The sequence below is a fragment of the Schistocerca piceifrons genome, chromosome 1, assembly GCF_021461385.2.
Source record: "Schistocerca piceifrons isolate TAMUIC-IGC-003096 chromosome 1, iqSchPice1.1, whole genome shotgun sequence".
Taxonomy (NCBI): Eukaryota; Metazoa; Arthropoda; class Insecta; order Orthoptera; family Acrididae; genus Schistocerca; species Schistocerca piceifrons.
The window spans coordinates 336,480,469-336,506,788 of NC_060138.1; the positions used below are offsets into that span (position 1 = coordinate 336,480,469).

The following is a 26,320-nucleotide window of genomic DNA, read 5'->3' on the forward strand; positions in this document are numbered from 1 at the left end:
GTCAGGGCGGCTTCCGCCAGGGCCACTCTACCACTGATAATCTTCTGTCCCTTGAGTCTGCCATCCAAACAGCCTTTTCCAGATGTCAACACCTGGTTGCCGTATCTTTTGATTTACGAGAAGCATATGACACCACCTGGCAACATCATATCCTTGCCACATTATACAAGTGGGGTCTCCGAGGCCCACTCCCGATTTTTATCCAAAATTTCCTGTCGCTTCATACTTTCCGTGTCCAAGATGGTGCCTCCCATAGGTCCCCCCATATCCAGGAGAATGGAGTCCTACAGGGCTCTGTATTGAGTGTCTCTATTTTTAGTGGCCATTAGTGGTCTAGCAGCAGCTGCAGGGCCGTCCGTTTCACCTTCTCTGTATGCAGACAACTTCTGCATTTCATACTGCTCCACCAGTACTGGTGTTGCAGAGCAGCACCTACAGGGAGCCATCCACAAGGCGCAGTCATGGGCTCTAGCCCATGGTTTCCAGTTTTCGGCCACAAAGTCATGTGTTATGCACCTCTGTCGGCATCGTACTGTTCATCCAGATCCAGACCTTTACCTTAATGACAATCCACTCACTGTAGTGGAGACATATTGATTCTTAGTACTGGTTTTCGATTCCCGATTGACTTGGCTTCCTCACCTCCGTCAGCTTAAGAGGAAGTGCTGGCAGCACCCCAATGGCCTCCGATGCCTGAGCAACACCAACTGGGGTGCAGATTGCTCTACGCTGTTGCAGCTTTACAGAGCCCTTGTTCTATGCCACCTTGACTATGGGAGTCTGGTTTATGGTTCGGCAGCTCCCTCACCATTACGTTTACTCGACTTAGTGCACCACTGTGGCATTTGCATAGCGACAGTAGCTTTTAGAATGAGTCCGGTTACGAGCATCCTTGTGGAGGCCAGAGTCACTCCATTGCAGGTTAGGCGTGTACAACTGCTGGTCCGTTACATTGCACACATTTGTAGTTCTCCTGCGCGTGTGAAAACCGTCTCCTTTTCCCACCCACAACGGTTCATCTCCCACATCAGCGGCCCAGGACAGGGCTTCTAATTGCAGTTTGTGTCCGATCCCTCCTTTCCGAACTGGAGTAATTGCCATTATCACCTATACTTGAGGTCCATTCATGTACGCCTCCATGGTGCACACCTAGGCTGCAGCTTCGTCTGGACCTTTCACATGGCCCTAAGGACTCAGTTAACCCCGCGGCTCCCCACTACCACTTACTCTTGATTCTTGACACGTACCGAGGCCACAAAGTGGTTTACACCGATGGCTCGATGGCTGAAGGTCACATTGGCTTCGTTTATATCCATGGAGGACATATTGAACAGCATTCATTGCCCGATGGCTGCAGTGTTTTCACTGCAGGGCTGGTGGCTATATCTCATGCTCTTGAGCACACCTGTTCATGCACTGGGGAGTCATTTCTTCTGTGCACTGGCCGCTTGAGCACCTACAAGCTATCGACCAGTGCTGCCCTCGTCATCCTTTGGTAGCGACCATCCAGGAATCCATCTATGCCCTGGAACGGTCCGGTCGTTCAGTGTTTGTCTGGACCCCAGGTCACGTCAAAATCCCAGGCAATGAACTTGCCGACAGGCTACACGGAAACCACTTCTGGAGATGGGCATCTCTGAACCTGACCTACGTTCTGACTTAAGCTGCAGGGTTTTTCTACTTTGGGAGATGAAATGGCATAACAGTACGCACAACAAACTGCGCGTCATTAAGGAGGCTACGAATGTGTGGAAGTCTTCCATGCAGGCCTCTCGCAGGGGATCAGTTGTCATATGCCAGCTCCGCATTGGCCATGCTTGGGTGAGCCACGGTTACCTCCTGCATCGTGAGACCCACCTCAGTGTCGGTGCGGTGCCCGATTGACAGTGGCCCATCTTCTAGTGCACTGTCCCACATTGACTGCCCAGCGATGGAATCTTGGTTTACCGGACTCTTTGCCGCTAATTTTATCTGACAATGCCTCATTGGCTGATTTCGTTGTACGTTTTATTCATGAGAGCGGGTTTTATCATTTGATCTTAGTTTTAGTGCATGTCCTTTGTGCCTCTGTGTTCTCCACCCTAGTGCTTTTAGGGTGGAAGTTTTAATGTGTTGCAGGGTGGCTGGCTTTTCCTTTTTATTCTCATGGTCAGCCAGCCATGGTCATCTGCTTTGTTGTTTTACTCTCTTCATCCCGTTTCTTGCATTTCTGTGGTTTTGTCCCCCTTTTGTCCATTTACATGTTTCTAGCCCTTCCTCGTTCTTTTGCTTTTTCCTGTCATTCTGTTTTGTGTTGTCAGTCTCGTTTGCTTTGTTCTCACACTTGCGTCATTGTTTTATTTGGAACAAGGGACTGATGACCTCGTAGTTTGGTCCCTTCCCCTTCTTTTAATCCAACCAACCAATATCTCCTCAAATCCTTAGGCCCATGCCAGAACCTCTCCCTGGAGTCCATCTTTCTCCTCACCTCTATGACTCCCTGCACTCCTACCTTCAACATGCTTCCTAAAGCCCATAAACCTAACTGCCCAAGATGCCCCATTGTGGCTGGTTACTGTGTCCCCACTGTGTCTCTGCTCTCATAGAACATCATCCTCAGCCTATTACCTGCAACCTACCCTCCTGTATAAACGATGTCAACCAATTCCTCCTCCGACTCTCCACAATACCTGTTCCTTTACCACACGGTGTCCAGCTTGTCACTATTACACTAACATATCTAATGCCCATGGCCTTGCCGCTGTTGAACACTACCTTTCCCAACACCTAACAGATTCCAAACCAACAATCTCCTTCCTAGTCACCACGATCAACTATATCCTCATCCACAATCACTTCTCCTTTGAAGGTATTACCTATAGATAAATCTGGGATATGGCTACGATCACCCTCATGGCACCATCGTACTCCCAACCTATTCAGCAGCCATCTAAAGGAATCCTTCCTAAATACCCAGAATCCTAAACCCTCACCTGGTTCAGTTACATTGATGATATCTTTGTGCTCTGGATTGAGGGTGAGGACACACTATCCACATTCCTCCAGAACCTCAACAACCATTCACTTCACCTGGTCCTACTCCCCCTCAGGGGATCAGCATATGTTTGCTGAGTACGGGTCTTGGCAACCCCGGGATTCCTGAGCTGGGGACCAGTAAGCACCACCAGCCCTGTCACTGTGAGCTCTGAGCATGCTTCAGTGACCACCGTGTGGTGCAGGAGTGGAATGTTGTGTGTTTCGGAGAACAGGGACATTGGCTTCACTGCCTGGACCGCAAGAAAGGTACACACCTCTCTGATAAAAAAACCGCAAACTCAAGGTGTGCTACATGCTGTTGAGGTGAACGGCTTTTGAGGTAAAACGGTATCTAGCCACCCCCAGGTTGTATAAGCCTTTCTCAGACATGGGAGGCTCTGACTTTGTCGACTTTTGTTTCCCTAGCGTCTTGTGGGATACCTATGGAGCGGTCTCATCAAACTACTACTCCTGACAGGACAGGTGTACGCTCAGGTAGTACCTACACCCACTTGTCAAAGAGAGCTCAGTTGGTCAGTCCTCCAAAAAAGAAGCCTCAGAATGATAGTAACAGGGCATTAGTGTGCCATAACGCTTTCATTGTAATCAAGAGAAGAGGGGAATCTTTGAGAAGGTCTCGCATTTCTATATTCACAAGGCATTGGAAGTTATTTCTAGATCTCTAGAAAGTGTCAAATGATTTTGTAATGGAACACTTCTAGTTGAAACTGCTAAGTGAAACCAAATATCTAAGCTACTGGGATGAAGCTGAGTTGCATAACACCCTTAACTTTAATACGGGTGTGGTTACCTGCTCTGAATAATGGAGGTGGACCCCACGGAGTTACTTGAAGGCTGGTAAAATATGGACATTACGGAAGTGCAGAACTATATGAGGGGAGTCAATGGCAAATTGGAAAAATCGGCAACATTTATTCTAATGTTGAATACTCTGGAATTACCTGAACATATCCTTGCAGGCTATATCCGTCTTAAGGGTCACCTTTTGTTCCTAACCCAATGTGATGCTTCAAATGTTGAAAATTTATCCATACCACCATGGGATGTAATGGGAGGGCTACGTGTGGCAATTGTGGAGACTCGGCTCACAAATCAGGCAATTCTTGTATACTTCCTCCAAAATGTGTAAACTGCTCCAGGGATCACCCAGTTTGGAGCAGAAAGTGTGTGGTTTACAATGAGGAAAAGAAAATTCAGGAGTTGAAAGTCAAGAGACACATACACAACGGTGAAGCTAAAAAAGCTTATATAGTTATGCAACCTCCAGTTTTTGCTACTTCTTTTCCATCAGCCCTTAAGATGCCAGTCGCCAAGTGTGATGCCTCCACACTAACTCATACCAAGATTCAAGGTCAAGCATGTGTACTTATCGGTGTACCTGTTTAGGAAACAATCCACTTGAAACAGAAGTCATTCAGAAGCCATTGGCAATGGGCTTACCACCTAAGCCACGTACCATTGCCCAACAGCAGAAGCCAACTAAGCTGTCCCCACAACCCAAGCAACCACCACCTCCCACAAGTAAAGAAAAACGACCTTTGAAAAATAGTTCCAAGGCCAAGAAACTAGTAGTTAAACCTTTGGATCAGCGATCTCTCTCTCTCTCTCTCTCTCTCTCTCTCTCTCTCTCTCTCTCTGATGGGGACCATGCTCTTGTGGATATGGACTTCCAATCGGAGGAACCAGAGAGCCGAGAACCAGCTAACGTTCCCCCTGACCTCCCTGGTAAATTACCAACTCCAAGACAGAAAGCCAAGAACAATCTTCACTAAATATTGGCTTCCACAGGGACTTCTGTGTTACAGTGGAATTTAAATGGATATCGCTCACATTTGGAAGAATTACAGCTCCTGGTCCAGGAGAAACCATTTTGCATCTGCTTACAAGAAACACGTCTTAAAGTCACCGACACACCTGCATTACGGGGTTATCACACTTATAGCAGCTAAAGGTGAAGTGGCTGTTTTCATTTATGACAAATGCCGCTCCTCTCATGTCCCTCTTACCATAACCGTACAAGCAATTGCTGTGAAAGTTCTAGCACCCTTTAATATCATGGTGTGTTCTTTGTATCTTTCACCTAATGATGCTTTGGATGCAGACACACTGACAGAACTCTTCCGGGCACTCCCACACCCATTCCTCCTTGTGGGTGACTTCAGTGCATACAATGTGCTGTGGGACTCGACTACCCCTTGCTCCAGGGGTCGGATGATCGAGTGACTTGTCGATTCTGAGAATATCTGTCTTCTGAACTTGGATCAGGTAACACACTTTTCCACAGCTACAGGGTCTCTTTTCAGCCATTGACCTGTGGTTTTGTTCCCCAGCTATTGCGGAATCAGTTCAGTTGGAAGTAGTTACAAATTTACAATCTAGTGACCACTTCCCAGTGTGGATCTGTCTGCCGACTGGGACAGTGGCTGTCAGGAGACCACACAGACGGGTGATACAAAGGGCGAATTGTTTGCCTTGCAATCAACGGGCTATTTTTGAGCAAAAGGATTGTGCACAGGAGACGGTGGCCCATATCACTTGTTAGGTCCAGTGGGGTGGCACTGAGTCCATCTCCCAGTCTAGTAACCACTTCAGACGATGGCGTGTACATTGGTGGAATGACGACTGTTGATTGGCTATCAGGGCCAGACAAAGAGCTTTGCAGAACTCCAAACGCCGTCCAACTACAGAAAACTTTCATGTCTTCAGAACTGCGAGAGCGCATGTGTGGTGAGTGATAAAAGAATGGAAGAGGGGTTCTCTGGTGCAAATTTGGAGCTCAATAAGATGGTTTTCAGGCAAGGGCAGTATGCATCCCCTTGCTGCCTTGTCAAGTAATGGGGGACACGCCAGAAGACATGGCTCAGGTTTTAGCTGAACACTTCTTTCACTATGTCATTCATACAAGCTCCTGCTTTTCAGGTGTTCTGTAGAACTGCAGAGATTAGGAAGCTCAATTTATTCTCGCATAATGAGGAAGTATACAACCTTCCATTCCCCATGTGGAAACTGGAATCAGCTTTGTCTGCAGCCAGAGAGGGTGCTCCATGACTTGATGAGATCCATTGTGGCATGCTTCGTCATCTGTGCCCTGAAGTGAAAGGACAGCTCCTCTCTTGGTTCAATTAGATCTGGCTTGATGGACAGTACCCCACAACTTGGAAGGAGGCAATATTAATTCCATTCTGGAAACCAGGCAAGGGCTGTAGTGCCTTTAACAGTGCATGCTCAACCACCACCTCGTCTGGCTGCTCAAATCCCGAGGTCACCTGAGCTGTTCCCAGTGTAGTTTCAGGCACTACCATTCCACCCTTGACAACTTAATTCTCCTGGAGACAGCGATACTGGAGTCCTTTTCACACCGAAACCATTTGGTTTGTGTGTTTTTTGACCTTGAAAAAGCAAATTACACTAGTTGGAGGTACAACATCCCTCACCAACTTCATGAATGGTGTCTATGTGGACACCTGTCATTTCTTATCCAATCCTTTCACAAGAACTGGCGTTTTTGATATTGCATTGGCTGCTATGTTCAAGAGAATGGGATCCCCCAAGGCAGTGTCCTCATTGTCACATTGTGTGCCATCATTATCAATGGCTGTGCCATCATTATCAATGGCATTTCCTCCACAGTCAGGAGCCCTGTTGAATGCTCTTTGTTTATGGATGACATTGCAATCTTCTACTTTTCCTCTGATCTTATAATGATGATGAGGCAGCTACAGCTAACCTTTAGGAGGCTGGAAGCCTGGGCCAGGACAACTGGTTTTCAGTTCTCGCCCAGGAAGAATCCATGTAAATCTTAACCGTGCTTGTCGAAGTTTTAACCAGCTAATGATCACAGTGGGGGACAATATTTTTACGTTTTCAAGAAACTGTGTGCTTTTTGGGATTATTATTTGACCTGAAATTAATTTGGCTCCCACATCTGAAAGACCTGTGAACAAAGGGCTTCCAGTCATTGAATATTTTGAAATACCTTAGCAGAAAAACATAGGGCGCTGACAGGTCCTGCCTCGTGCAGTTTTATAGGGCATTTTTCTGATCTTGTTTAGGTTATGGCAGCATGGTCTGTGTATCAGCCCATACTTCCTGCATCAAGATGTTAGATGCTGACAACCATAAGGGCATTCGGATATCGATTGGAGCCTTTCAAACCAGCCCTGTTCTGAGTCTATGTGAGAGGCTAGTGAACCACCACTCTGGATTCAGCACTGTATCCTTTTGGCTCGACAGGCACTGAAAATCTCAGCGTTACCTCAGTCATTGACGTTTAGAGGAGTGGTCCAACCCACCTTTGAATGGCTGTTCAGGAATCGGCCCCATGCGACAAAGCCATTTGGGATATGTGCTACAGACCTTCTCAAGGATCTGGATCTATTAGGCATCTAAATACACAGCCAGGGATGGAATCCATTGCTGCCTTGATGTCTTCAGAGGCCCAAAGTGATTTTAAGCTTGAAACACTACAAGAAAACTTGTACTCCAGATTATGTTTTCTTCGACTTTGTTTTCGTCTATTTTAAGTATGTTCCACAGTTTTATTCTTGTTTATACAGGTGGATCCCAGCAAGAAAATGTCCTCTTTTGTTTTGCTATTTTTCGTGATAGAGCTTTTAAAGTGCATCTTCCTTAACAATTCACAAATTATGATGCAGAATTACATGGCATTCTGATGGTACTGGAGATGGTTCGCAGACATCACCATATGAGGTTTCTTGTCTGTTCTGACTCACTTAGTGCACTGCAAGCACTTCACCAAGTGTATCCAGTAGACCAGCTGATTCAGCTCATCCATGACTCTTTACAGCGGCTCCAACACCTTGGCAGGGAGGTGATCTTTTGCTGGGTACCTGGCAACATAAGGCTACAGGGAAATGACATTGCCGACAAACCCACCAAGGAAGTATGTCAAGATGCTGCTGTCCATCAGTGTCCCATCCTGTTGCATGCCATCATACCATTTTCTGACAGACGTATCATGCATCAGTGGGAGACTGAATGGTTGCAGCTGATAGAAAACAAACTGCGGTCACTCAAATTGACTACAAAGGCATGTCAGACTCACTGCTGAAAGGAGGTTCTGCTTACCAGGTTACGCATCGGACGTAGCCGCTTAACACATGGCTTCCTCCTCTGGCAGGAGGATCCACCACTCTTGTGAAGTTCTTGGTGTATCACCTTCAGTTAAACATATTTTGGTAACATGTGTCCTATATACTGATATTAGGGCAACCCTCAATACTGATGAAGATCTGCCCACCATCCTCGCAGGTACTGATTCCAGTGTAATAAGAGTGGTGAAATTTTGTGAACTATCAGGCCTCATCTCTAAATTGGTGGGGAAGGGAGGTAGACTTTAATACATTATAACCTGCTTCGCATATGGGAACAACCTTCATCCCCACCCATGAGATTGGCATGCTGACTTTTGGTCAGGGCTCTGATGACCATGACACTGAGCACCCCTCACCTCAAATAATAATAATAATAATAATAATAATAATAATAATCATGGTCCCATTCAGTCCGACAAGCCACCTTTCTCAATGTTGAACACCTATAAGATGGCTACATCAGCACCTCTGTCCATATCAAACCTACCAACCACCAACCTACCAACCACTTTGACTGGTGCCACCCATTCCATATCAAGAAGTCCCTTCCATGCAGTCTGGCCACCTGTGGCGTCGCATCTGCAGTGACGAGTGATTCCTCTCAAAATACACTGAGGGTCCCACTGAGGTCTTTGCAGATTGTAATTACTCCCAGTCCCCCAACATTGTACAAAAACAGACCTCCCTTGCCCTATTTTTCCAGTTACTTACCACCTCCTGAAGTCCCACTGTGCGGCCGTAAAGGAGCATTCTCCTCATGACTCAGTACCACTCAGGATGGAGGTACTGAATTACATTCTCCGCCAGGGATTCAAGTACCTCAAGTCATGCCCTGAAATGAGAAGTGTCCTACACAGTATCCTTCCCGGCACCCCCATAGTGGTATTCTGCTGTCCACCAAACCTACACAATATCCTTTTCCATCCCTACAAAACCCCTGCTCCGAGCCTCATACCTCATGCCTCATATCCTTGTAATAGACGTAGATGCAAGACCTGCCGCATACATCCTTCCACCACCACCTACTCCAGTCCTGTCACAAACATCACCTATCTCATCAAAGGCAAGGCTACCTGTGAAACCAGTCATGTGATCTACAAGCTAAGTTGCAACCATTGTGCTGCATTCTACATGGGCATGACAACCAACAAGCTGTCTATCCGCATTAATGGCCACCGACAAACTGGCCAATAGACAACTGGACCACCCTGTTGCTGAACAAGCTGCCCAAAACGATGTTCTTCGTTTCAGTGATTGCTTCACAGGCTGTACCATCTACATCCTTCCCACCAACACCGGTTTTTCTGAATTACGCATGTGGGAACTCTCCCTGCACTATATCCTATGTTCCTGTAACCCTCCTCACCTCAACCTTTGTTAGTCATTGTCCTTACCCATCTAGGTCCTTCCCTGTTCTCGTTCCAATGCTAGCCCTGTATTCCACCGACGCACCCAGTCTTTTTACTTTCTCCTTTTCTGCTCCCTTCCAACCGCCCACCCTCTCTCCCCTGCCCTCTGTCTAACCTCCCTATTTTACCTAACTGTCCTAACTTTTCTCCACCTCGTCCCTGCATGCTCCCCCAGCAGCTCTTTACCGTCATCCGCCTTTACGCTGCTGTCCCTCCACCTCCCCAGCCTAGACTCTGCTTTACCCCCATCCGGTTGCCTCTCCCATCATGCACTGCTGTTCGTAGTCTGGCTTCAGCTACCAGAGACTGTGGTTTTGTGTGTGTGTGTGTGGGTGTGTGTGTTTTTTGTCTTTTTTGTCTTTTTTGACAAATGCCTTGTTGGCTGAAAGCTTACTGTGTACAGTCTTTTTTTGTGCCTATCTGCAACTCAGCACCTCTGCTATATAGTGAGTAGCAATCATCCTTTATGTAATATTGTAACATTCCGTTCTGGATTTTACATTGTTTAATTTTACAATATTGGGTTTCCCGGGATTGGTCTTAGCTTTAAGGGCATCCAGAGGCATACTGGAGAGGGTTTTTATCCAACTGTGTGGACCTTGTTTCATGTTTGGGGAAATTCAATTGATTGGTAATAAACAGAGTGCAATAAAGCTTAGTTAAAATTCACTAAACGAGAACTAGTCTGTAGGTGGTTTTTTTTGTTTTAGTCTATCAAAAATCCAGAGGCAAGCACACTGGATTCTCCTATACATCTAAAAGTTTTTCCAAAATGATCTTTACAATTTTGATCATGTATATTTCTGAAAAGGGAATGGGTAGAAAGGTGCAGATTGTGGCATAACTTTCACAGACACCGTGCTGCCCCCCCCCCCCCCCCCCCCCCCCCGCCCCTCCCTCCCATGTTAGTTATTGACTGGCCACCAACCAGCATTTGGCACAATGTATGGAATGGTTGTACAGACCACATCTGACACCCATGTCCTGCAGAACCTCAGTACAGTTTTTTTTAAAGGGGGTGGGGGAGGGGAGAGCCTGCAGGAACTGTGAGTTCACATCAGAGCAGCAATAACACAGGTTAACGAGGATGCACTAGGCCAGAAATGGAACTGAAATATTGCTTAGATATCCTGTGCTACAGATGGTGCATAAATTTAAGGTAACCATCCGTCTCCTTCCCCCCTCACCCCTTTTTTGTGACAGTCATGATTTTTCTAGCTCTGTCCTGAATATTTTCAAAAGTAATTCAGGACAGTTACTCATTCTGGATTTAATAACAGTGAAACAATTCACCCAGATTAGATGTTCATATCACCTGTATCAGTATGCTGCTAGTGAAAGGGTATTTTCCCAAATAAGTAATGTATGGAGCAGTGACAAAACAAAGTTTATTATAGAAACTACTAAAGCAGATTTAATGAGACTTCCTGGCAGATTAAAATTGTGTGCTGGACCTAGACTTGAACTCGGGACCTTTGCCTTTCATGGTCAAGTGTTCTGCCAACTGAGCTACCCAAGCACGACTCACGATCCTTCCTCACAGCTTCAATTCTGCCAGTACGTCGTCCCCTACCTTCCAAACTTCACAGAAGCTCTCCTATGAACCTTTCAGGCTGTGGCTAAGCCATGTCTCCGCAGTATCCTTTCTTCTGGGAGTGCTAGTTCTGCAAGGTTCGCAGAAGAGCTTCTGTGAAGTTTGGAAGGTAGGAGATGAGGTACTGGCAGAACTGATGCTGTGAGGACGGGTCGTGAGTCGTGGTTGGGTAGCTCAGTTGGTAGAACACTTGCCCGCGAAAGGCAAAGGTCCCGAGTTCGAGTCTCGGTCCGGCACACAGTTTTAATCTGCCAGGAAGTTTCATATCAGTGCACACTCCGCTGCAGAGTGAAAATCTCATTCTGGAGATTTAATGAGTATAGATTGAATTATGACGAAACTTGCATTGGATGTTTATGTATGCTGTTGAAGAAAATTTACAGCACTGATAAGTACTGCATATCTGCTTACACTTCTTCATCTTACAAGATACTAATAAAATATAAATTAATATGTTTTTTGCAACAAAGTAAGGTGATAGTTTGCATTAATTACATTTCATTAAGACTTTTTTTGAATATGGATTGGGGGAAAGAAATGAAAGAGGAAGCCGTCTGGTAGAATTTTGCACAGAGCATAACTTAATCATAGCTAACACTTGGTTCAAGAATCATAAAAGAAGGTTGTACGCATGGAAGAATCCTGGAAATACTAGAAGGTATCAGATAGATTATATAATGGTAAGACAGAGATTTAGGAACCAGGTTTTAAATTGTAAGACATTTCCAGGGGCAGATGTTGACTCTGACCACAATCAATTGGTTATGAGCTGTAGATTAAAACTGAAGAAACTGCAAAAAGGTGGGAATTTAAGGAGATGGGACCTGGATAAACCAACTAAACCAGAGGTTGTACAGAGTTTCTGGGAGAGCATAAGGGAACAATTGTCACAAATGGGGAAAGAAATACAGTAGAAGAAGAATGGGTAGCTCAGAGGGATGAAGTAGTGAAGGCAGCAAAGGATCAAGTAGGTAAAAAGACAAGGGCTGGTAGAAATCCTTGGGTAACAGAAGAAATATTGAATTTAATTGATGAAAGGAGAAAATATAAAAATGCAGTAAATGAAACAGGCAAAAAGGAATACAAACGTCTCAAAAATGAGATCAACAGGAAGTGCAAAATGGCTAAGCAGGCATGGCTAGAGGACAAATGTAAGGATGTAGAGGCTTATCTCACTATGGGTAAGATAGATACTGCCTACAGGAAAATTAAAGAGACCTTTGGAGAAAAGAGAACCACTTGTATGAATATCAAGAGCTCAGATGGAAACCCAGTTCTAAGCAAAGTAGGGAAAGCAGAAAGGTGGAAGGAGTATATAGAGGGTCTACACAAGGGTGACGTACTTGAAGACAATATTATGGAAATGGAAGAGAATGTAGATGAAGACGAAATGGGAGATACAATACTGCGTGAAGAGTTTGACAGAGCACTGAAAGACCTGAGTCAAAACAAGGCCACGGGAGTAGACAGCATTCCATTAGAACTACTGACGGCCTTGGGAGAGCCAGTCCTGACAAAACTCTACCATCTGGTGAGCAAGATGTATGAGACAGGCGAAATACCCTCAGACTTCAAGAAGAATATAATAATTCCAGTCCCAAAGAAAGCAGGTGTTGACAGATGTGAAAATTACCGAACTATCAGTTTAATAAGTCACAGCTGCAAAATACTAACGCAAATTCTTTACAGACGAATGGAAAAACTAGTAGAAGCCAACCTTGGGGAAGATCAGTTTGGATTCCAAAGAAATATTGGAACACGTGAGGCAATACTGACCTTACGATGTATCTTAGAAGAAAGATTAAGGAAAGGCAAACCTACGTTTCTAGCATTTGTAGACTTAGAGAAAGCTTTTGACAATGTTCACTGGAATACTCTCTTTCAAATTCTAAAGGTAACAGGGATAAAATACAGGGAGCGAAAGACTATTTACAATTTGTACAGAAACCAGATGGCAGTTATGAGTCGAGGGACATGAAAGGGAAGCAGCGGTTGGGAAAGGAGTGAGACAGGGTTGTAGCCTGTCCCCGATGTTATTGAATCTGTATATTGAGCAAGCAGTAAAGGAAACAAAAGAAAAATTTGGAGTAGGTATTAAAATCCATGGAGAAGAAATAAAAACTTTGAGGTTTGCCGATGACATTGTAATTCTGTCAGAGACAGCAAAGGACTTAGAAGAGCAGTTGAACGGAATGGACAGTGTCTTGAAAGGAGGATATAAGATGAACATCAACAAAAGCAAAACAAGGATAATGGAATGTAGTCGAATTAAGTCGGGTGATGCTGAGGGAATTAGATTAGGAAATGAGACACTTAAAGTAGTAAAGGAGTTTTGCTATTTGGGGAGCAAAATAACTGATGATGGTCGAAGTAGCGAGGATATAAAATGTAGACTGGCAATGGCAAGGAAAGCATTTCTGAGAAATTTGTTAACATCGAGTATAGATTTAAGTGTCAGGAAGTCGTTTCTGAAAGTATTTGTATGGAGTGTAGCCATGTATGGAAGTGAAACGTGGGTGATAAATAGTTTGGACAAGAAGAGAATAGAAGCTTTCGAAATGTGGTGCTACAGAAGGATGCTGAAGATTAGATGGGTGGATCACATAACTAACGAGGAGGTATTGAATTGAATTGGGGATAAGAGGAGTTTGTGGCAGAACTTGAATAGAAGAAGGGACCGGTTGGTAGGACATGTTCTGAGGCATCAAGGGATCACCAATTTAGTATTGGAGGGCAGAGTGGAGGGTAAAAATTGTAGAGGGAGACCAAGAGATGAATACACTAAGCAGATTCAGAAGGACGTAGGTTGCAGTAAGTACTGGGAGATGAAGAAGCTTGCACAGGATAGAATAGCATGGAGAGCTGCATCAAACCAGTCTCAGGACTGAAGACCACAACAACAACAACAACAAGACTTTTTTGCAATATGCAAATATGTTAATGTGCCCCAATTTGTTTGAAAATATAATTGCCTTAACACAGTGAACTCTGTTAAGCGGATACTAGAACCTTAGGTGTGTATAAACATTGTGTTGCAAACTGCTCATTTCTACCTCTCCCCATTTCTGAAATAAATGTGATTATAGTTGCAAAGGTTGTTTTTAATCACCATGTATTTTCCATACTTTTTTACTGAGACAGTGAGAAGCTGCCGAATATCGGCAATCGCATGCACCATGACACTGCCCTGCCCACCAGACAACTGAATATTTTAAAGCTCATTTCCTTCTACTCGTTGAGCTGTATTAAAACTGGCTTAATTTACATTCATATTCCTTATAGCAATTGAGTACTATGTTTGAACATGAATGTCTCTACAATGCACTTTCACAAATCCTTGTTACCTTTGTGTGTAATTTATGTCTGCTGATCAGTAGGAGCTGAGCACCCACTGACATTTTCAGCACTGAAACACAAGCGAGGGAACATTACCCCTCTCATGGCCCACTGCCCATGGGCCATTGGCCAAATTACCATTTACAGGCTGTATGTGTCTGGGAAAATAATCCTATTTGACTCAGATGGCTGGGGTTTTTGAAGTTTTTGTCTGGGGTCAGCAATTTAAATGATGGCAGGCCTACCCCAGAGATATGTCAGCTTAATTAGCTAAACATTAATGGCACCGGGAATAAGAGCACTCATACTGTAACATTGTAGGGGGGTGGGGGGAGGAGATGAAGTAACTTCACCATACCCCCTGAGAGATGTCTTCACTTACCCCTGGGGTAGGGCTACCGTCTGGTGGCATAATGTAGCACTGCTTGAGTTCAGCTAATGAAACTATTGCAGGCAGGCTTCACTCAGAAGAATGAATAGCTAGGTCAGTCAGATATAACACTAAAGAGTGCTTTCAGTTGAAAGAATGGATATGTGGTTCAACTGAGAGGAAACCTTCTAACTGTTTTCACTCATAAGGAAAGAATGAAAAATTCAGTTAATACACAAAGCTACAATGGTGTCGAATGTTTTCATTCGCTTACTCCCACAGACTTTTCAAAAAAGAAAAAAATGAATAATAATCCAACTTACACATAAAACTACAACTGACTGATTCTATTGTTTCCATCGAGTTGCTCTCACAGACTAGTTTCACTCAAAAGAATGGAAAGTAGTCCAACTGACTGAATCAGTTGTTTTCATTCAGTTGCCCCCACAGACTAGTTTCACTTAAAAGAGTGAATGAATAATTCATCTGATGCATAAAACTACAACCATATAAGTCGTTTGTTTTCCATCAACCAGATGAGTGTATTGTTTACATCCAGTTTTTCCCATAACTATTGAGGCCTACTGGGTGAGCAGCTCGACCCAACAGTATTAACTTTGCATTCCGTATCTATGTCAGTCTCAAATAGAAGTTCACACTTCTCAATTTCTATATCACTGCTTGGCATGTTGCAGAACCGTTTCTTTGTGACAAAAATTTCGTTTCTTCCTATAAATACCGGTGCCTTATAAAGTGCCATATGAGAACTTAATTTACACAATGTACTTGGTTCACACAGGTACCATCTTATTGTAATCTGAGAATTAATGTACATGTCTTTCACTCCTTAAATTCATCCTCCATACCAAATCCAGAAACAGATTTGCCATACCTCGTCTCCCTGGTCACCTATCATTCCCACATACCCTATGTTGGGCCACATAGGAGCACTGCTCCTTTGATTCAGTACCACCCAGGATTGGAACAACTCAGTAACTTTTTTGACTTCCTCTTTTGTGCCTTGAAATGAGAAATATCCTTGCCACCCCTCCCTCAACTGCATTCCACTGCCCGCATAACCTACGCATCTGTCTTCATTTCTGTTCCATTCTTGCTCCCAACCTGTTACCCCATGGCTCTTATCCCTGCAGTAGACTCAGATGCAAGACCTGTCCTGTACGTCCTCCTACTACCACCTAATCCACTGTCACAGGCAGCTTTTACTGCATCAAAGTCAGAGCTACCTGTGAGAGCAGCCATGTGATCAGCCAACTTAGCTGCAACCATAGTACTGCATTCCACATGTGCATGACAATCAACACTCTGTCTGTCAGCATGATTTGCCTCTTCCAACCCATAGCCAAGAGGCAGCTGGACCAGCCTGTTGCTAAGCATGCTGCCCAACATGATTAGCTCGACTTCGACTGTTTCAAAACCTTTGCAATCTTTCCAGCAACTTCAGCTTTTCTGAACTGCATAGGTGGGAAATCTCCCTGCAACATACTCTTCATTCCTGTTACCCCTTGTCCTTGACTTTCAGTAGTCCCCACACTCCACCTTCCTATCCCCTTACTTGCTCCGACTCTGACACACAATGTATGTCCTGCCAGTGCCTGCGTAATTCTTTCCCCTTCTCTATCTCTCTCCCTTGCCCCGCCCCACTGCCCTATCCCCATACCCACTATCCTGCCCCCACCACTTCCCTGCATGCTTCTGCAAAAAGCACAGGCATCTTTCCCCACACCTGTCCTGCATCCCTCCCTGGCCCAAACCTCTTTGAATCCCCACAACCCATCCCAGCAAAGATTGCTGCTCACCTCAGATGCACTTGCAGTCAAAACCTAGTACCCAGAGGTTACAGTGGTCATATGTGTGTGTCTTGTACTTGCATGAATGTGTATGTGTTTTGTTGTGTACTTCTGATGGATTTAGACTGATAACTGAATAATATCTAGCAGTCTTTTTCATTGCGCACCTGTCAGCCACTCAGTGCCTCCTCTATGAGGTGAGAAGCATCTGTCCTTTCGTATTGTTGTTATTCTTTCGACTTATGTCAGTGTCAGTACTTACCTCATCTTTGTGTATAGTTTCAACAAGTCCTTCGTTTCTCTTTTCATTGCTTTAAATATCAAAGGTTCTCAGATTTCAACCTTTGATCTCAGTGGATGCCTTGAATAGTTTAAGCCTAGTGCCGGAGTGGTTCTTTTGTAAAGGACATAGGTGATTTCCTTTCCCATACTTTTCAAATCTCAGTATGTGCTTAGTCTCTAATGATATTGGCATGTGTGAATTATTAAATCATAGCCATCCTTATATTCCTCTCATTTTGGTCTTGATTTTCCCAACACTTTTCCTACTGTGCCTCTCTTACATGGGGTCCTGGACAATTCTCATAATTAGCCCTTGAATAATCATGTTTGTGAATCACTTTCGTATTCCTTATAAGTTGTATAAAGGCAAGATCAGTTTCATTACAGAAACTAACTTGAAATCTTTCAGTTTTCTGTTGTAACCAGTTCCTCAGTGACTATGCAGACATTTTGTCTACTGTGTGATAATCCGACTCTTCATCACACATTTATTTCGACAGCAAGCAGATGTCATTGAGTGAATGAATGGTGCTGATGAATTATTGAAAAATCCAATTCCAATAGCTTGGAATAAAATTTCCAACCTAGGTATAACCAGTAGCCTCAAGTTACATTGATAAAAATGTGTTATTCATGACACTCATTCTTTTAATATACATTAGTTTCTTGAGAAAATGGACACTCATGCACCTCATGGTTATTTGGAGAGTTGTGATCAACCAGAATATTAGTTTTTGATACACAAACTAAATTAAGATTTTCCTAGAAGGATATACTCTTGTTTATCAAAGCAATTGTTATATCCCAGAAAAGAACACCAATTACTTTTACCAACATTTATGTCATCATTAATCTGCGTGGCTGATTGGTCAGTGGGTCTGACTACCATCTGGTGGATCTGGCTTCATTTCTTGGTCCTGATGTGGATTCTTCCTTGGTAAGAGGATTAGTGCAGGGTCCATCCAAGCATTTTGACATGGCTAGGGTTGAGCTAGGACCATGCCGCTCTACACCTATGCTCTATGTCATGTTAGGACAGAGAATGATACTGCAATTGTTTGATGTTGCGATGTTGTTGAGGCTTGATTGTGGAGTTCCTTTTTCCTTTCATTCCATTGTGTCAAAAAAAAATCAACATTTCCAAAGAAAACTGAGCAAGAGTAATTTTGATTTGATATAATCATCTTTATTTCAGGGAATGAATATCCAGCAGTTGTTGAGTTTGCACAGTTTCAAAGGATACCCAAAAAACGTCAGGGGAAAAAGAGAGATCTTAAAGCAGGTACATTAAAAGATGATCCTGAATATATTGCATTTTTGGAAACACTAAGAGAGAAAAAGGAAGCCAACTCATCAAAGCAGACTATTGATGTGGTTGTACCTCCAGACAGTAAGTAAACCTCTTATTTGAAGAGAATTTAATTACTTTTCTGCCTTATTGCTGATAGAATAAAGCACAGCAATGTCTGTATACTGAGGATATTCTGTCCCAAAAGTGTATAAATACATTTACTGTCTGTTCATCCAAGACTTTATTTTCATTGGCATTATCACATCAAAATGAATCCTTCTCCTCAGACAATGTTAAGGAGAGCATAAGAACTGGGCAGGACACTGTTCCTTTACTAGCTGTAGTTTGACACTACATCGATGTTGGCTTAATGAGAAGATAGTTTGAGATAATTTATGAGAAGCAGGCAATATGTGATGTGTTTTTTGTGTCAAAATTGAAGTCTTGTACATATTGTGAAATAATGTTAACTTAAGGGAATGCAGCCAGGTGACATCTTCGACAACTGCTGATATTTTGATAGGTGCGCACCCATTCCTTGCTGCATTTGTGGCGTCTGATATGACTGGATGTGCACCTATCAAAATATTGGTGGTTATCGAAGGCATCATCTGGCTGCATTCCCATAAGTTATATGAACTATTTAATGTTGTTCACAGCTTGTTCGTCGTTCTCCATCATTTCTTGAAATACATAGTTCAAGTTGAGTTATGGTTGATTTTAACGTCAAAGTTCAGCTTAAATTGTTGCCACCAAAGTGACTGTGTTTTACAGTCTACAGAAGCTGCCACTAGTTACCTGCTATCACTTTTTAAATATATTTCATGCCCTGATATTATTTTATTACTGGGACATGAAGGGCTACAGCCAGTTCATGATGATGAAATGTGTGTGCTATTCCCTAATGGATTTTTTAAAATCAGATGTTGACAGATATTGCAGCCCCAGCATACCTCTAGGCAAGCATTGCCAAAACTGCTTCACAAAACACAGACATAACAGCTTAACTTTTATTTCTCATCTCAGCTTACACAGTATCCAGTGAGAAAATACTTTCACTGTGTTCTGCTTAGTAATATGAGTTTAGTAGAGTTCTTACAAGAACACAATTTTGTAGCAACAGCTGAAAATGGAGGTACTGTATAGAAACAGCAAGGGAACTGAGACAGTTATTAGCTCACTGAGACATAAGGATTCATGTGGTTTCAGTCAGAATACCATGTAGCATAGTGAAAATTTGTACACTCTGCATTAGCTTGGGACTTAGTTACTTGGGTTACACATCCTTTTTATCAGATCTTTTACTATATACCTTGAAATAGTCAGTGATGAGACCTCTACTTTGTAAAGAAGAAACATATGAAATCAATAACTAAATTGCAATATAATTGTTACACAAGTTCTCAAAAATGCTCAAAAAGGCAATTCACAGTAGAGTACTATACCTTTTACTCAGCACATGGCTGAAAGACGAAAGGATGTGGGTTTTAAGGGAGAGGGTAAGGAGTCATTCCAATCCCGGGAGCAGAAAGACTTACCTTAGGGGGAAAAAAGGACGGGTATACACTCGCACACACACACACACACACACACACACACACACACACACACACACACATATCCATCCACACATATACAGACACAAGCAGACATATTTAAAGACAAAGAGTTTGGGCAGAGATGTCAGTCGAGGCAGAAGTGCAGAGGCAAAGATTTTGTTGAATGACAGGTGAGGTATGAGTGGCGGCAACTTGAAATTAGCGGAGATTGAGGCCTGGTGGATAACAGGAAGAGAGGATATATTGAAGAGCAAGTTCCCATCTCCGGAGTCACCCTTCCCTACAGCCTAGGTCTTCGTGGCAGACGAATCTGCTCCAGTCCGGAATCCCTGAAGCATTATACCAACAACCTGACAACAGCTTTCGCATCCCGCAACTACCCTCCCGACCTGGTACAGAAGCAAATAACCAGAGCCACTTCCTCATCCTCTCAAACCCAGAACCTCTCACAGAAGAACCACAAAAGTGCCCCACTTGTGACAGGATACTTTCCGGGACTGGATCAGCTTCTGAATGTGGCTCTCCAGCAGGGATACGACTTCCTCAAATCCTGCCCTGAAATGAGATCCATCCTTCATGAAATCCTCCCCACTCCACCAAGAGTGTCTTTCCGCCGTCCACCTAACCTTCGTAACCTCTTAGTTCATGCCTATGAAATCCCCAAACCACCTTCCCTACCCTCTGGCTCCTACCCTTGTAACCGCCCCCGGTGTAAAACCTGTCCCATGCACCCTCCCACCACCACCTACTCCAGTCCTGTAACCCGGAAGGTGTACACGATCAAAGGCAGAGCCACGTGTGAAAGCACCCACGTGATTTACCAACTGACCTGCCTACACTGTGACGCATTCTATGTGGGAATGACCAGCAACAAACTGTCCATTCGCATGAATGGACACAGGCAGACAGTGTTTGTTGGTAATGAGGATCACCCTGTGGCTAAACATGCCTTGGTGCACGGCCAGCACATCTTGGCACAGTGTTACACCATCCGGGTTATCTGGATACTTCCCACTAACACCAACCTATCCGAACTCCGGAGATGGGAACTTGCTCTTCAATATATCCTCTCTTCCCGTTATCCACCAGGCCTCAGTCTCCGCTAATTTCAAGTTGCCGCCACTCATACCTCACCTGTCATTCAACAAAATCTTTGCCTCTGCACTTCTGCCTCGACTGACATCTCTGCCCAAACTCTTTGTCTTTAAATATGTCTGCTTGTGTCTGTATATGTGTGGATGGATATGTGTGTGTGTGCGAGTGTATACCCGTCCTTTTTTCCCCCTAAGGTAAGTCTTTCCACTCCCGGGATTGGAATGACTCCTTACCCTCTCCCTTAAAACCCACATCCTTTCGTCTTTCCCTCTCCTTCCCTCTTTCCTGATGAGGCAACAGTTTGTTGGGAAAGCTTGAATTTTGTGTGTATGTTTGTGTTTGTTTGTGTGTCTGTCGACCTGCCAGCACGTTCATTTGGTAAGTCACATCATCTTTGTTTTTAGATATATATTTTTCCTACGTGGAATGTTTCCCTCTATTATAACTATATATATATATATATATATATATATATATATATACACACACACACACACACACACACACACACACAAAAAAAATAAGTATAGAAGCAAAATAAATATTGTCGTCGTTATTTCATGTGTAAAAGCAGAAGTCTTGTATTGATAGGCTCAAATGGCCCTTTGATCTATAGTCAAGACAGCATAAGAAGAGTCCTGACAGCTTGCAACACTGTTGCCAGCTTTCATCTGCAAAGTGCTAATGATTGTCGACATAAACACTAGCCGTTTACAGAGCTGTGACAACACTGATGCTTTGCCATAGAGATATTTACAAAATCATGTTACGTTATCAGAAGAAGCTGCTGCATCCAGTCCACTGCAATTGTCAGGAGTCAGCTTATGCTGACTCACCTATAGTAATGTATTTTCTTTTTGTATGGCTGATGTATCTGTTCAGTTATCCAGTTGAAGCAAAAGTAAGTTTTTAGTAATGTTACGTTGTTTGCATCTCATTGTTTCTTTCTCAGTCTTTATGACGATAAATGTAATTCTGTTTGTGGTACATCTTATGGGCAATAATAGATGATAATTTTCTTCATGACCATTATGGTGACCTTTATGTGCTTTATGATGTCAGATATGTTTCAGAATATGGTAGATGTTCATTGTTCTTGTATATTGCATGGGCAAAAAATTAGGTTTTTGTACAACTAATGTATTGAAGTAAAACTTCAGTAAAACTTAACAGAGCCAGCACCTAAAATAACAACAACTCCTCTACTGGAATACATTAAACAGAGGCGAGCAGAGCAGCAGAAGTTACGTGATGAGAAACGAGAAGAAAGGCGCAGGAAGGAAATGGAACGTAAGAGAATTAAGGATGAAGAAAAAAAACGACGGAAAGATGGAGAGTCAGTTTTGAAAGTGAGTATTTCCTTGTAACTAAAACAGATTTACACAGTGTGGGGTAGAAGAAACGTGCTGTTTTGAAACATGTGCACTTGGTTTATTTTTTAAAAAAAAAGAAAAAGAAAAAAAACTACAGACATACATACACAGAAAGTAAGATATGTTCATATAGCTTGAACAGGAACACTGAGAGTTATTTATAAAAGATAAAATTAAGATATCATCAGTCATTAGAGACACAAATTCATAACTATTGTGCAAAATTATCTATTGATCACTCTTAACATTTGCACTGGCTCTTCCATCAGGTCCTGAATAATAACATTTTTTTAGTCTCCTACTGTTTGTGGTTTTGCTTGTGCTGCATACATCCTAACTTTCAGATGACCTCTTGAGTATAAATAATGAACTTAATCTGGTACGTGTGAGAATCATGCACATCTGTTGCTTATCGTTTGGGAGAAAGAGTACTGTTCCTCCGTCCTCTGTGATCTTTTTGTATATTGCTGCACTGTTCCATTGGGGGGGGGGGGGGGGGGGGGGGGGAAGAAAAAAACATGTTTACACAAAGTCTATACCTTATCATCAAATTGGACCAAAGTTACTTATCTTTTGCTATAGCATGTGGATGAAACTGTTAAGAGAACAGCCACCTCTTCAAATCATACTGCGGGATTATCCTAATTTGTGACCTGCTGCATCATATTGTCACCTTGAGGCTATGAAGACATCATTGGTGCAGCTGTTGTGGGTTACAATTCTGTTTATTCTCTGCACAAGTCATGTGACAATTTGCTTTGTCGCTAATTATTGGTACGGTATTATTCCATTTAAAGTGGTGAGCAAAATTCTTTCTGTAATTCAGTGGCCTTCAACTACGCATGGAAGTGCAATTCATTGTAAGTGCATTTCTACCTACTTTAGGAACCAACCTGACATGTATAAAGCCACAGAATGTTGCCATTCATAACGCTATAGTTAGAAGTCTCACTGGTTCTACTTGCTTGGATTTTCATTCCTTTATGTAAGGCAGTGTAGTTTCCACTCTGTCTCATTTTTGTACTTTGGAGCAAATCTGCCAATTGTAGTAGCATGTTGCTGTCTACTGTCACTCTTACTGGGTAGCATTGAAGTATTGTCTGAAGACGGTCATCACAGATTCACATTTTTGCAGGGAAAAACTGCTATGCTTTAAATGCACAGTATTCTATGGTTCACAGTGCCATAGGTACTGAGCTAAAACATCAGTGTCTACAGCAGTAGTTGGTGGACAGGAATGACTATTGCCCCCTTTTTCTTCCAGTGCTCTACCCATTTGAAAAACCTGTACTTTCTCTGCCTCACCTTGTAATAAATAATATGTTGTTATCGAAAATTATGAAAGATAGGTATTGATGTGTACTGTACTGAGCATATAAAATGTGAGTGAAGACAGTGATGGGAAGGAGCTTTCACATATAATTCAGTTTTGCTACTGTTCCACGTGTAAATGGACACCGAATTTTACAATCCGAACTGAATTTCAACTCGGAAAGCTGCTAAACGTAGCAGCTGGTGGGGAAAAACATATACCTTATTAAAAGCACTTATTGAAATAAGTTACAGATTGTCTATAGGTGGGTACCATATACTTGGACAAAATGCAAATGATGACTAAATAATTGGTAACTCTGTCATGAGTAATTCCTTGCAATGTTTTCAGTGATTGTTTTTGAATGGAATATGTCAGGATAATGTGTTCTTAATAGCTTCTTCGTTGTAATTTTTTATGAATAAAGAGCAAATTATTAAACCTTTGAATGTTATGGTGTGTCACATGAGACACATACACCATTTCACATGTGCTGTAGGTATTTTTGGTGGTATATATGTGTTTAGGTGTGCCATATCATTTGACTGAGCAGTGTGGCACTTTGGGTATCTTACGACATGCCGCTGTACTGGTACCTGTGTACTGTGAACACATTAACAAGCATCTTCAAATATCTGTCAACCCTCCTCCCTTGTCTTTGTCGCCCCCGTCCATCTGGCCCCAGTAAATGTTCAAAGTTTGGGCTGCTTAATTGGAGAGTATACTAACATTTGATCTTGTGGTCTCTGTATAGTTAAAGTGAGTTACATATTTACATAAGAAATGAAACTTTGCTATTGTTGCACAGAGGATAAACTCCTGGAAAGTCTCTGTAGGAAACAATAAGATGAACTTAATGACAGTTCTACAGAATCTCAGAGTGGCAATTCTGAGTCATTTACATCAGTATACCACACACCAATATGCCCTGTCTACGAGAGATTTAGCTGATTGTTATTCAGAATCTCAAGAGCCTAGAAGTGGTATTGAAATAATGTTGAAAAGAGAATTTTATACCATCAGGCTTAATTGAGAAAAATAACTTATTTACACCTATTTATGCATGTGTGTGATGGTTACTGTTAGAATGCATGTGTTAACTAGAGAATGATTCATGCGGCTTCTTTTTATTAACGATCTTTCTGACAGATGATCTGCTGGAATTTATTTCAGACAATTCCCTTCCATGGCTTGTGTGGGAAAATTGATAATTGGTGGTTATCAGCAGAGATACTTTCAAACATTCCACTTTTCAACAAAATTTTGTCCCAAGACCTTATATAAAGTCAGATAAGATTTCACTTCAGTGATAATTTTGCCAGTACCAGAGAAAATAGTTTATTCAAAATTTGGAATATCACTGATAAAGATTGAAGAGCTATCTGCAGTAGTTTTCAACGCATCAAAACTCTGCAGTGATGAAAGTATATTGTTCAAAGGTCAGCTAGATTTCATTCATTTATTCCACGCAAATAAAAGAGGTTTATGTTTATGATATTTGGCCTTAAGACTTAATTTCTTAGATTTCATTGTATATGCAGTCACAACAATGGAAATGCAGTTCTACAATTTGGGAAAAAGGTATGAAATAATTGCAACATTTAGACCTATTTTGAACTGGACATGCTCTTTATTGACAAGTAGTATTCAAACTCAGATGTGGCCCACTAGCTTCACAATCACAGGTGGCACTGTTCATGAGAATAGATGCAGTATGCCAAAACTACAAGAGAACTGATGTCAACTAATATGATGCATTCCATAAAGTGGTTTGACAAAAGAGAATTATAGTGTTGTCTTTTGTTTCACAGAAATTGTTAGAATGGAAAAGACTGACAGGAATATTGATAAAAAGACCAATAGACTGTAATGTTTTTGTAGATTGCAACTTTAATATTGAGGTAGGTGGCTGCTTTGACATGCTATGGAGGTTAGATTGACTGATCACGAAATGATATAACATTTCTTTTCCATGTTGTCCTTCTGTGTGTCCTCAATGCTCATGCTCATGCTTTCGCAGGGCAAAGAAATATCAATAGCGATTTTCATCATTCTTTGGTAAGATAACTTTTAGAAATTTGTTCCCTAGAGTAGCTGGTTGTTGGAAAGGAAAGGGCTTTGATGATTTTAAGTACCTATGGTTTACTAAGTTCTTTGGAAATGTTATTGTAAATGAAAACTCCGTGAGAGGTATGTTACTGGGCACAAATACAGTTCTCTCAGCAGTGTACCAAGAAACCACATATGCATGAATAACTTACAATTTGCTACTATGTGTTTGCTCTGCTTTGTGACCATATTTCATTTCACCGACAAGAAGCACTGACAATTTTTTTTTTGTAAAACAAAAAGAAAATTAACATCAAAATAAGTTTTTAACTTGGCCCATTTTATAAACAAAGAAGGATGAAATATACATACAGTGATATAAAAGCATTAGAACACTTAAACTTTTTGACTTTATAACTTCCCTGCAGCTGAAAAGTTTTACCCTGACCAAAAAACATTCCAGGCATTTCATATGTTGTAATATCAATTTTATGTGTGGTGTTCATAAAATGTGTGGCATTGTGTATAACGAGTCAGCTAAACAAAAATTATAAGTATTGATTCTGTTGTACAAAAGTTATTCCCACACATACAAAAAGTATATGAGCATTTTGATTATTATCCTCTTAAGGTTGCCCAGTCAAAATATATTCTGAGTGTTTGCTCAAAATGCTATTTTGTAAAAAACAGAC

At 42.3% G+C, this 26,320-nt stretch overlaps 1 protein-coding gene across 2 annotated transcripts in view; it reads left to right on the forward strand.

Annotated features, from left to right (window-relative positions):
• Positions 1–26,320, forward strand: part of LOC124783505 (protein starmaker) — a 91,280-nt gene that overhangs the window by 21,802 nt on the left and 43,158 nt on the right. For both annotated transcript variants that reach the window (XM_047254027.1, XM_047254028.1), the window contains exons 3-4: positions 18,145–18,339; positions 22,068–22,243. In XM_047254027.1, coding sequence (XP_047109983.1) covers positions 18,145–18,339; positions 22,068–22,243 — 371 coding nt within the window. The remainder of the gene's footprint in view (positions 1–18,144; positions 18,340–22,067; positions 22,244–26,320) is intronic.